General features: G+C 49.2%; 1 protein-coding gene across 3 annotated transcripts; it reads right to left on the reverse strand.

The window, feature by feature from the left end:
* Positions 1-3,856: 3,856 nt before the first annotated feature.
* Positions 3,857-11,981, reverse strand: LOC136527252 (uncharacterized). 3 transcript variants are annotated; one of them, XM_066519902.1, is made up of 19 exons: positions 11,663-11,981; positions 10,190-10,340; positions 9,868-10,095; positions 9,653-9,739; positions 9,325-9,414; positions 9,127-9,253; positions 8,876-8,976; positions 8,618-8,786; positions 8,396-8,517; positions 7,683-7,811; positions 7,480-7,578; positions 7,339-7,396; positions 7,174-7,249; positions 6,933-7,059; positions 6,674-6,831; positions 6,166-6,238; positions 5,873-6,067; positions 5,530-5,623; positions 3,857-4,971 (listed from the first exon to the last, which is right to left on the reverse strand). In XM_066519902.1, the coding sequence occupies exons 2-19, from the start codon at positions 10,262-10,264 to the stop codon at positions 4,133-4,135; spliced, it is 2,847 nt and encodes a 948-aa protein (XP_066375999.1). In that variant the 5' UTR covers positions 10,265-10,340; positions 11,663-11,981; the 3' UTR covers positions 3,857-4,132. The 3 variants fall into 3 exon arrangements, with proteins under 3 accessions (XP_066375999.1, XP_066376000.1, XP_066376001.1); XM_066519903.1 differs by lacking the exon at positions 11,663-11,981 and adding an exon at positions 11,206-11,529; XM_066519904.1 differs by lacking the exon at positions 11,663-11,981 and adding an exon at positions 10,823-11,111.
* Positions 11,982-12,832: the final 851 nt, after the last annotated feature.

Genomic DNA, 12,832 nt, shown 5'->3' on the forward strand with positions numbered 1-12,832 from the left:
GGACTTCGCCTGTATAATTCGCCATTGTAGAGGGCGTAGGTCGTGGATTTGCGAGGGAGGGAGATGCTCGAGCCAGGCTCGTGCCGAGTCCGACAAGAGCAAAGGGAGATTGCGGATGATGAGCAGGTCATCGTCCGTGCCACCTAGCTGGCAGGCCAGGCGGTAATCGGCGAGCTAGAGCTCCGGGTTGGTCTCGCCGCTGTACTTCGCGAGATTGGCCGGCTGTCGGAACTGGGCGGGGAAAGGAGCAGCGCGGATGGCCCTGCTGAAGACCTGAGGGCCTGGCGGCTCAGGGGAAGGACTGCGGTCCTCACCGCTGTCGTAGCGACCGCCTCGGTGTGGGTGGTAGCCCCGAGCGGGCCCCTCGTTGTCATGGCGTCGTCGCCCGCTGACCACCTCATGGTCTCCCTGCACCTCGCGTCGACTGCTGAGGCGGTCCAGAAGCACGGGGACCCTGTGGGCTATCAGCGCTCGGTCGGGGTCGGGACGAGCCGGGGCTTCCCTATCCTGCCGAGGCGGTGCCATGAGAAGGTTCGAGGCGCCCCCACGCCGTCGGGAGGCGGAACTCTCGGCCTGCTAAACCACAGCGGTCTCTAGGAGATCGCGGAGCTCGCCGCGGACTCGCCGCCCCTCCGTGGTAGAAGGCTCGGGCATTGCGCGAACCAGCATTGCCGCAGCCGCAACGTTCTGGCTGGCGCGATTGAAGACTGGGGGTTGCTCGCTCCCTTCGTCGTCATGGATGCGGTGATACACATCGCGAGCTCTTTGTCGGGCTCCCCCGCCTTCGCCGCGGCCTCGCTGTTCCTGTTCGAGAGAGTCTCGAAGCTGCTGCAGAAGGAGTTGGTCTTGCTCGACCTTGGCCTGGAGCTCACGGAGTTGCTCTAGGTCTGGGCGCTGAGGTCGTGCAAGAGCGACGTTCTCATTTCGTGCGGTCGGCAGGGCATTGCGTGGGGGCGTGACGGCGCCCGCCCCTAGACGAAGTGGGGAGCGGCTACCTGCCCCCTCATCCTCTTCGCCTGCCCTCGGCATCCCGAGCCCGACGTGAAAACACTCGCGAGTGGGGTCGTAAGTGCCTTCGTCGTCGGAGTCGGAGTAACCGAAGTAGTAGTCACTTGCGGCCAAGAACTGGCGCAAAGTCCCAGGGTCGTGGAGCCCGGAGAAATCCACTCCGGGCCATGCCTCGTCCTCATCCGAGGAGTCAGCGTGGGTGCTTAGGTCGAGACCGAAGCACTGGCAGCGTTCTGAGGGACCCTCATGAGCAGCAGCGTATGCGTAGGTGTAAGAAGCGGCGGCATTTTTCAACCCAAAGGGGTATGGGGATGATGTCGTTGCCAGATTCTGCTCCGCCGAGGTCGGTTCTTCAGGGAGTGGTGGAGCGGAGCTTGACGACTGGGCATCATCGCGAGCCACCGGCGATTTCCCTTTGTCCAAGCTCAGGCCAGATAGGTCCCCAGCCAGGGACCCCGTACCAACAGCTGGTCATAGGATATCGGCGGGGAGTGGCGTGCCGCCCCGGGTTCGCGTAGCATCGGGGTGGTCTTGCTCGTGTCATGCCTGGCGAGCGCGGCGAGAGCGGCCGCCCGGGCGCCGCCTGCGCCTGGGCTGCCGGTGCGTAACTTCATCGTCGGGCGGTGGGACTCGAGGAGCGAGGAGTACCATGTCGTACTCATGCCCTAGAGACATGAACTCTAGGCTCCCGAACCAAACTACGGTGCCGAGACGCAATGGGCGCACGGGGTCTGCCATCCGGAACCTGCTGGGATGACGAAACTGACACGCAGACGGCCCCTACCTGGCGCGCCAACTGTCGGTGTTTCGGACCGGGGGGTCCTCAACCGATTAGTGAATTTGTTCTGCGTGCTCCCGATTCCGGATGGTGATGCAAAGAGACACAAGGTTTATACTGGTTCAGGCAATCGGCGCCCTACGTCCAGTCTGAGGGATAGAACTTGTATTCCTTGCACCGAAGTGCTCGTAGTAGGGGGTTACAAGCTAAGGGAGAGAGGAAACTTGTCCCAGGTCTCGGCAGGGTGTCGTGGGGCCGTCTGAGACGTTGCTCTCAAGCGGCTGGAAGGTGTGCGTGTGTGTGTGTTCTCCGGGCGTCCCCTCTAAGTGGTCCAAGTCCTCTCCTTTTATAGTTGAAGGGGGGACAAGGGCAGTACAGGTATTACTATGCGGCGTCGTGCCGCCAGGGACGGCATGTCCAAGCCCTGTGGCCTGTTCCTGTGGCGGCGTGATCGTCGGAGTGGCCCATCCTTGGAGTACTGGGACGGCGTGGTCGTCCCATCAGATCCTGTGCGTCGTGGGAGCCCCAGAAATGCCTCGGAGTGGACGTGGCGGTGACCATAAGCCGCTGGAGACGGACTATGCACGAGGCCGAAACTTGGTCGAGGCCGAGGCTGGTACTGCTGTGGGGGGTCTCGGTAGGCGCGGACCCCAATATTGCCAAGGCCCTGATGTACAGTGCCGAGGCCTTGGTGTACAGCGCCGAGGCCTTGAGCGAGCGGCTAATCGTGGACACAGTGGTAGGACACAGTGGCCAGTAACCCCCGCCATATCCTGTCCCAGGCGCTGACGGCGGCTGATCGTGGTCACAGTGTTTGGACACAGTGGCCGGTAATCCCCGCCATATCCTGTCCCAGGCGCTGACGGCGGCTGATCGTGGTCACAGTGTTTGGACACAGTGGCCGGTAATCCCCGCCGTGCCCTGTCCTGGCCGGTATGGTGCTGATGCGACTTCGGGTCGCGTCGGTCTTTCTGTGACGTTGAGCCGCTGTCCGGCTGAGATCACGGGAGTGGTTGAAAGCATTAATGGGACGTGACCGGCTGTCGGGAGGGTCGGCCGAGGCGGGGGGCGACGGACCGCGGGCGAGCCGGCCTCGAGCGACACGGAGAATGGGGCCTCGCGCGAGACGGGGATCAGGCTCCTTGCCGAGGCTTCGCGCGAGAGGCCTCGCGCGATACGGAGAACGCGCCTCCTACCGAGGCCTTCTGTGGAGAGCGTCGGGCGAGGCGGAGACGGCGTTCCCTGCCGAGGCCTTCCCTGGGGAGCCTCGCCAGGATGTCGAGACCTCCTTCTCGGGGCTCGAGGTGAGGAGGAGGAGGACCCAGTGGGCCTGGCCGCGACGGGGAGGAACCCACGACTTACCTTTTTGCTTTTATCATCGTTATTTTTTAGATGGAACTGGGACAGCCCATTTGATGTTTTACTTGGGGTACCCCATTCTAAGGTACCCGACATTCAGAAACTTGAGGCACAAACTGACAACCATGAGCAGATCAAACAACGCTAGGAGATCAGATACCATGGCCGCAGGCACTGTGGTCGCGTTTATCTCGTCGTCCTCGAGGCCAGGGAGGGCACTGAGTGCCGCTGGCGGCGGCGGCGGGGCGCCAGGTGACAGCGGACGAGAGGCGCCTGCCCGCGCCCGAGCATAGTCGATGGGAAGGGGACGTGAGCCATCTGCGGTGACGTCCATCGCGTGAGGCCCGACAGCGCACATGAGACGACCTGTGGGGTAGTGGGAAGCCGTAGGTCTCCTATCGGTTGTTGGGAGGCCGACAGGGTGCTAGACGTCAAATTTTGGGCTTGTCTACCCAGACGTCAGATTCAGGCGTACGTGTCACCCGAGTGTCTGTAGGGCCTAAAACACTCGATCGAGGAGGCAAATAAAATCTGAGTACTGGAAATTTTAGTATAACTGTTTCTAGATTTATAATTAATCATTAAAAATATTATTTTTAAAGAAAATTCTAAGAAGCAAGACGAGCCCGCCTTGATAAATATTATTCAATAAGTTTTTGTACCGGCCACTGGATGGAACATTCCCAGTACTCAGCTCGTAGAGCGTGCAGATTTATCCCCACAAAGTCTGTATTTCACTTTACCAGGTTACCATTTTCTTTCACCGACCGTACACATTACACACTAGAATTTGCCGAAGCAAACAGTCCTTGGAGTTTTACATGCCACGTCAAAATCAAAGTGGCACGCATGTATATATATCGTATACTAATTAATACGGAGTATATACTGATCCACAAAAATTTCTGTAACCCGCCACCACCCACCTTCTATACGCTAAATCTTGTTTCACACAAGTTATCAAACCAAACTGGTCTGCGCCGTCTGTCATCTCAGCTGCTCAGGTGGCGTCAGGGTGAGCACCATGTCAGGCCCCTTCTCCCCGGTGGCCGAGTACTCGTCCGGCACAGGCAGGCCCAGTTCTTCAAGGACGAGCCGGATGACGCCGCGCGTGACGCTCCCCAGCGACAGCTTGTTCACCATAACCGCGATGGCAAAGTTGTTCTCCACGTCGCAGAACCCGGTCGACCCGCCCATCCCGGAGTGACCGAAGTACCTCATCTTGCCGCTGCTGGCATTGTTGTACCTCCTGAACCCGAGCCCGAACTTGCCGTCCTGTTGCGCCATGCCTTCGTACTCGCCGACGCCCATGAACGCGTCGAGGATCTTGTCGCTGCTGAACATCCTGCTGCTGCCGCCACTTCCCAACACCACCGCCGCAGCTTCACTGTCGGCGTCGCTGGTGCGCAGCTGGCTGTACCCGTTCTTGTCAGTGCAGCTGACATGCTGGAGGTTTCCCGTGGAGCCACTGCCGCCCTTCTTCTTTCCAGTGCCCTTCTTCTTGAGTGGCGCGGTCGGGAACTTGGGGGTGTGCACATGGCTGCCGAGGGGCGGCTTGGAGCCAGAAGAGTGCGGCGGAGGAACAGAACCACCTGTCGCTAGCGCCGCGTAGTATCGAGCTAGCGCACGAGCGGAGCAGTGGCCATTGGCAGCAGGGATGATGGCCCGCCGGACATTTAGCGTGTTGAAAAGAGCTGGTAGGCCAGACGCCATCTGCGCGATGTTGTTCAGCAAAGCTGGTGGCACATCTGCCCCTGCCCTGATTCCTGATAGCTTCTGGAGCTCCTCGGTGTCAACTGTCAGCGCTGCCAGCCGAGATTCAACACCTGAGAATGCCATGTATGTCAGACAAAAAGGTATTAGAACAAGATAGTATGCATATCGGTAAGAGTAGATATTCCATCGAGGAGCTTGAAACTTCAAGATAAAGATTTACTACCTTTTATATGAACTGACCAAATAAGCAATAAACATTGTGAAATCATACAGAAAGGGTGACTACCTGAAATTTACTATTGCAACATGAAATGCTAAAACTGTGGCGCTGAAGCCTTCAACTTCATTAGTAAAAAAATTTAAATCATTAAACCGATGCAGTACTCTACAGATGCATATGTAGTCTCTCCCACACTCATAGTTTGGCTGACAAATATCTGCCCTCCATTGAACCCCCCCCCCCCCCCCCCATTCCCTCCTAGGAAAATCTAATATTCGTGATATCAAATTATTTTTTCTTGCTCCTGAGGACAACCAGAAATAAATCTCGAGAGCAAATTGGATTTCTTATCATAAAATAAGCTACAGATTAAGTGCACAGTGTTAAAAAAAGGATCTAATATTTGTAATCAGTCTAAGCCCTGATTCATAAGAGATCTGCAACATACCTGGTGGAATGCCAACATATAGCTCCCCCTCAATGTGAAGAGGACGAACAATAGCCTCTTCTAGAACCTCTTGAAACTTCTTCCCAGATGCATGCTATTATTGTCAAATACCAGAGTTAGATTCATGAAATTCAGTTACAACATTACATTGACTTACAGACCCCCATAATTAAGCTATGGGACCCAAACAAGATAACTTGATGGGGGTTTACATCTAAATTTAGCTAAGCATTAACCTTAAAATTAGTATGACCCACACAACAGTCTATTAACATAATTAACAAAGGTCAACTCTCTCATTACAAACAAGGCTCAATTTATGTGATGGCAGGAAGAAACATACCTCTATGACTCCCCCACACAGCCAACCAAAGGAGAGGTAATGGTAAATTTGTGTGGAACCAGGTTCGATCTCAGGTGTACACTTCGTAATCTGGTTTAGTGTCTCCTCCCAGTCACATACCAACAAAGGATCATTCTTCACCACATCACCCAATGCATTGTGCAAACCGGATGTGTGATTTAGAAGATGATGGACCTTTATTAGGATTTAGGAAGTAGCCAATGAGATAGTCTATTAGCCAAGAAATGTCATGTCTCATCAAATAACAGACGCGGCGAAGTTTTATATGTTACCTTTATTAACTCCTTTCCATTAGTTCCAAAATTTGGCCATATGTTGGCAACTGTTTCCTCATACTTCAGCTTCCTGAAAGATTGGATTATGATGTCACACAATAGCTGGTGCAACTTCAACTTGTCGAATAAATGTCAAAATGCACAGTTGAAGTTCTTAACATCTATTTTGACAATTCTACATTACACTCACAAAAACAGACAGGTTAGAAATGGTTGTTGGACCATTTTTCTTAAAATAGTCCCAGGTGGACCATTAAGTAAGCAATTTTCCATGGAATAAGCATATAAAGAACGAATATCCTTGTTTTGTAGGCAAACCAGTTGGGATATTATAAAGGAGTGGAATGCCACAATGTTACAGAAAGATTCCATGAAGATGCTATAAGTAAAGATGAGAAACAATTTATACGCACACCAAATTCTGTAATATAGTGTAAACTAATATCATGCAGACAGATTTAAACTGGCAAGGTTAAAAGAAACTAGGCACTGGATTAATACTCACCCTTTGTCCACAAGCCAATGTACCATCCCAGCAGTGATACCCTTAGTCACTGAGAAAACAGGAAAGAGAGAATCAGGTTGAACAGGTCGGGGATCATACTTCCCCAACATACCAGCAGCAGTATCTATTATGACCTTTCCATCTTTATATGCGCAGACCTAGGGAAGACACAAATGTAAGTGCTCCGCACATAGATCCTAAATTTTGTACAGAATTTCTGCAAGCGTAGTTGAATAATAGATTCATAGGAGAGTCCTACTTGTATTCCTAAAATTTTGTCTCTTCCCAACTCAAGCAGATAATTTCTCAGTTTAGACTCCACATCAGAGTTAGCAGGTGAGTCAAAAATCCACTGACTGTTAGGTATTTGTCCGTGTGTCAAACTCCTGACCAAAGTGAAGACATAAAAATCAGCAATGAAAAAAATGAGCGAGGTGACGTTTTTACTATAAAGATGGTGCAACCATTGGCATGACAATGTCAAGTAAATAGCATCTCACCCTAACAAAGTTGATTCAGCAAATGGCCTCATGATGTCCAGATAAACTATCCTAACATTTAGTGAAGCTGAAAGACCTGCAGGTTTTTTTTTGAAAAAATAAATGTCATTAAGATACTGGATACCTTAGAGGAACGAGTAAGCCCAAACCAAACACATACTGTACCTCTGAGGAGATTCAAGACCCTCATAAATATTATGGCATCCCCAGGGAAAGCATCAACCTAAAGGCATGAAAATGTCCATGTGACACCCCATTTATTGGCTGTGGAAACTGGAAAGTAGCAAGCCAAGCATTCCAACTCACAGGATTAAAGCGTTGAACCTCCTTGTTGTTCAATTTCATCTTTTCTTGAAGAGCTTTTTTATTTCTCTCGCTTTGGTCATTTAGTGCCTTTATGTTCTCCTAATAAGTATGAATAACCACAAATAAACTGTTACTCCAAATATCCAAAATTACTAAAATGGAGACAAGATGACGAACAATGGATCTAGTAGACTTCAGCCTACCTTTGCTTCACTTGCTGTGGTTGACTGGCGAAAGAATATTGTGGTAATATCCATAGCCTGCTGAGGCATGTCAACCCGCAGTTTAAGCCCCATCTCTGAAAATGCTGACAGCAGTGCCACATGATCTCCCTACAGAACAACATGTTACATCAATTAACTAAAGTATGATAAGCTGGAAACTACATGGCAAGCTATTTTGTAAACTTGGGTATGAAATGTCAAAATTTCCAAAAACAAGTCAAGTGACTCCAGGTCCAGGGAGAGACATCCCTTTGAATTCGTCTAATCGTCTTATGAGAGGGGAGTATCGAACTCTTCAGGGAGGTATATGACCTTTGAGCACTTAGGTTTAAGCCTGGGTGTCCTCCCTCTCAGCTGGAGGCTCTACCAGGCGAGCTATTGCTCAGTTCTCAACTTATCGCTTACAGCTTAGGGATATAGCTTGAGGACATATCTCCCAAGGCTGCTTGATTTCACTTATTGGGGATATGGGCATCTTAATTACCAGTCTTATCACATCATGAACGAGTAATACCAAAAGACAGATAATATTGTTAAAAGAAAAGACAAGAAAATAAACAATGCATGCTTGCATGGGTTCTGAATCTACAGTAAGAAAAGAAGGGAATAGTTTTATATTATACTAGCAAGGTACTATCTACAGTAAGGAAAGAAGGGAATGTGCATTATTTAGAAGATCAAGGTTCACAAACCTCTGCGCATGACAAAAACATTTTTGCTAGTGCCTGCGTCATAGATTTCGATATGCGCTTAGTGAGCCCAAAGTCAAGGAGAATCGGTTTATGCGGAGGTTCCTTGCTCACAAGAAAATTGCCTACAGAAGAGAAAAATGCATGCGACTATGAATTAATGTGCAATCAATGCAGAGCAGAAAGGTGAAAGAAACCTTCCCAAAATGAATATAATCTAAATACCAGGGTGAGGGTCGCCATTAAAGAAGCCATCAATGTATATTTGATGAGCGTATGCACGGGTTATCTCTTCGACCAGTTTTTGCTTGTCAACACCAAATGCCTCCAATGAATCATTATCATTTAAGCGAATCCCATCCATATATTCCAAAATTAGAACCTTGTCAGTTGACTGACACACAAAAGAACAGTCTGTCAGATGACGGTAGCTTGATTTTCGGAAATTAATATGACAAACAGTATAGAAACTGACAGATAGACCTGAATAACTTCTGGAATGAGTACATCAACAGCATTGGAAACACTGCCACTCCCACAGTCAATTTTGCGACTAAGATTCCTGGAGACAGCCCTAGTGTTCTCTAAAATTGAAGAATTTATACCATACATTATCAAGACAATCTCTTCATGAGCCACTAGGCTTTGACTCTAATTTTAAAGAGGGACAGAACATGGAAAATCGCGCAGAAAGCATATGGCAATATTAGCAATAACCTGAGCAAGGAAAATACCTGCTTCATGGTTGAAATCAAGTTCCTTTGGAGCCTCCTTGCACCATTCATCAATCATTGGATTAAAATCATACTGAGGCTCTGCCCACGCTATCCATTCAACCAATGATTTTGCATTCTTCAGATCCTGACCACCAATACAAAAATGTAATAGACTCCAACTGTGCTAGACAGCATACTTGCAGGTTAGAGATAAACCTCTAATATGATCTCCTTGACACCATCATGCTGAATTTTGACAACTACTTCTCTGCCATCTGCTAGAGTTGCACGATGAACTTGCGCTATCTGTTACCAAATGTTCATTGGGAGGCTCAAATGAAATGAGCACACTATGATGTATATCAGATAACTAAAGTTAAAAAGGGCAGACCCAGTGTCGGAGGCTCCCACATGAGTGGGGTCTGGGGAAGGGAAAAATCGAGGCAAGCCTTCCCCCGCAAAATCTGCGGAGAGGCTGCTTTGAACCCGTGACCTGGTGACTCAGTGAGATAACTAAAGTTCACTTTGATAATACAGTACTTACTGATGCGGTTGCGAGAGGGTCCACGACAAAATCAGCAAATAGATCACTCATGGGTTCTCCAAGTTCTTTCTCTATTGTTCCACGAACCTGCACAGCAGAGACAAGAACTAGGATAAGTAATTGCTTAAGTAACCTGCACGTCAATACTATATCAGGACCAGACAAGAATTATCAATCTTTGATTCTTCCATTCATTCAAGGACAAGCATGCGTACCTCTTCAAAAGGGCGTGGAGGAAGTGAATCCTGCAACTGCTTGAGGACATTTATGTAAGGTTCAGGAAGTACATCTGCTCTTGTGGATAAATATTGGCCCATTTTCACCCATAAACCTTCTAACTCTATCATCAGGTTGAGGACACGGCGAGCATTTCGCTCATGTGTTTTCTTCCATATAGCACTCTTTTTACCAGTGCTAACCCATTGAACTCTCTTCTGAACAGCCTGCTTGTGCATCAAGAAGATGTTAATCTGTTTCGAGAGAATGGAAGGGGCTGTCTTTGGACAAACATCATTGAGAACAGGAATAGAATCACACCTTATAGTCGAAGTAGATAAACAGTGCCATAGAGAAAACCTTGAGGCGCCTGGTAATGGTGTTTCCCCATCCCATTGTAGGTTGGCAAGTCAGGACAAGCAGTGGCAAAAATTCTGGCACACTCTAGGCTCCTAGTAGACCAGTTAGTTTTCTGTAGTGTCACAAGTTCAATAAAGAAGATCCAAATTAGTAATATTTATCAGAACTACTGATTCATTCTCAGGACAGTTAAGACAAGGATTTGACACGAAAATCAAATATATATGAAAGGTTCCATTTCTGTTAAATCAACTAAGGATGGAGTAAATAAACAAACAGCAATAGCAAGGATTCCCCCATAGTTAGTTCCAATCGCTGTCAGTGTCAGGGCAATTATTCAGAGATAATGACTTGACATGATAATCAGATTAACTTGACAACTACCATTTATGTGAGATAAACCAAGGATGGAGTACAGAAGAAAACTACAAAACCATAACTGAAGAGGATTCAAGCATCCACGCCGCACATTAAGTGACATGCCAATGACATGAGCAAGTAGTTTCCAAGACAATACACACCCAGAAATGCAACAGATGCAGCAGAAAAATGTGAGCATTACGCATGGACACATCACAGCTTGAAAACTTCAACCTTGTCCTCACTCCCCGCAGGGTTTCCCACGTGTTGCAACTTTTCTCCTTCGCAAGTAGAAGTAGGCCAAGACTTTTCCCTCATATAATTCAGGAAACCATCACAACAGCTCGCAAAATCCCTGGCCTGTCAAATTTGACGTGCGGGGACCGCTGAAGGACGCTCAAGGACAGGACAAAAGAAAGACCACGGGAATGGCGTCTGAATCATGAAGCACACTGCTTCCACAACCAACACCACAAGAGAAGTAGCGCCCCCAAATTCCAAGCCGCTGAATAACACATGAACAACATGATTCGAGCAATCCTACTTGTTGAGCTGAGCAAGACTACAGGCCCCGGAAACTTTCGCATGATTCCAACATCATGGGGAAGCTATTTTACCTGCTTTACTTGATCATCGAAGGCTCCATGCACGCACAACCAATCTCCACAAGGCACTAGCGCTTTACTTGATCATCAGAGGCTCTAGTGCGCGAGAAACAAAAGGAGATTTGTATATAATACCATCCGTCAGCATAAAGACGCATTTTTTTAAAGTCTGATCGCACGAGTCATTATCCTCACCAACCACGACCCCAACCCCTCCGGCAGGCACCCGTAATCCCAACGCAAAATCGAGGCAAGAACCAGATGTAACGCCCTCTCACCCAAAGGAGGGGGGATTACACCGGAACCGACTGCGAAACCGCACAGAGCGGCAAAACCCACTCAGGCAATCGCAAGCGCAACACACGGCGGGGATTTCCGAGAACACCCCGACCCCCCAAGAAACCGCCGAGAACGGGTGGGGGGGGGGGGGGGGGGGGGGGGGGGGGGAGGGAAGGGAAGAGACTATTACCTCAAATCGCTGAGCTCCGCGAGGCGAGGAGGAGGGAATTTGGCGGTTTCGGACGGGCGCTCTGGGCCGCGCGAGTCGAAACTGAACCGGCCGGACGGATTCGCGAAAGAGGGAAAAAGAAAAAAAAAAGAAAGGAAAAAGGGGAGGATCAGTTCTGTTCTGAGGTGGTGGGAGAGAGGACAGAAATTTCTGGTCCTGACTCCTGTGGAGGAGGGAGGAGGAGCTTTGCGGAAGCAGAGAGTGTGTCTGTGCGAGGACGGACGAGAGCTATACTCCGTACGTACGAAGTATTTTATTCCGGAGTCCGTGACGAGGCTGCTTTGCATCCAGACCCCGACGGTTCATCTTCGTCCCCTGCAGCATCTGCATGCGGTTTCTTCTTCCTCACTCACCTTCCTCTCGTGCGGACGTGCGGTGCAGGAGCAGGACAGCAGCAGCAGCAGCGACAATGACATCGAGCCTCACAGCGTACTTTTCATTGAGAACGCGTTGATCAGTCAACGGGGAAAACATTTCGCCGTGTGGTTTTTGACCTTTTTGTGCTGGATGAGATGGATGCTGACGATTCCAAGTTCTAGACGAATTCAGTGCAGTGTGGTGTGTATCCAGCGGCGGATCCAGAAAAAAATTTAGGGGCTGAACAAAAGTACGACAGCAACATGTCTCCAACTGCTATTCGATCTTAAATTTAAACTCCACCTACATAATAGAACTTTGCCTAAAAATTCAGAAGGCTCCAGAGCTCCGTTATCGATACGGGGGGCTCGAGCCCCCCACCCCACCGTTGAATCCGCCGCTGTGTGTATCATAGACGATGACGCCGCTTTGGTTTTAACGAAACGGAGAAAGAAGAATGACATGCGTTCTAACCTAGGGCTGTTCACATAATTCGACTTATTTCAGTGTATGATACCTAGCAGAACTGTCTGTATATTGTAATGGTATTTTCTTTGTAGGTTCGGTTTGGTAGGACTCCCTTTGACTGTTTTTTGTGCATCCGATCATTCGGCGCTGACAACGGCCGCGACCACTCATCAGCCCACCGTGCCATTCCAACTCTAAATTTGATTTAATTTTTCTCGTAGTTCATTCACCATCACTAAAATCATCCAATCTTTTCTTTATACCTTTAGTTATGTTTATGGTCAACAACTATGACTCGTGACTGAA

The sequence above is a fragment of the Miscanthus floridulus genome, chromosome 19 (assembly GCF_019320115.1).
Source record: "Miscanthus floridulus cultivar M001 chromosome 19, ASM1932011v1, whole genome shotgun sequence".
In the NCBI taxonomy this organism is placed as follows: domain Eukaryota; kingdom Viridiplantae; phylum Streptophyta; class Magnoliopsida; order Poales; family Poaceae; genus Miscanthus; species Miscanthus floridulus.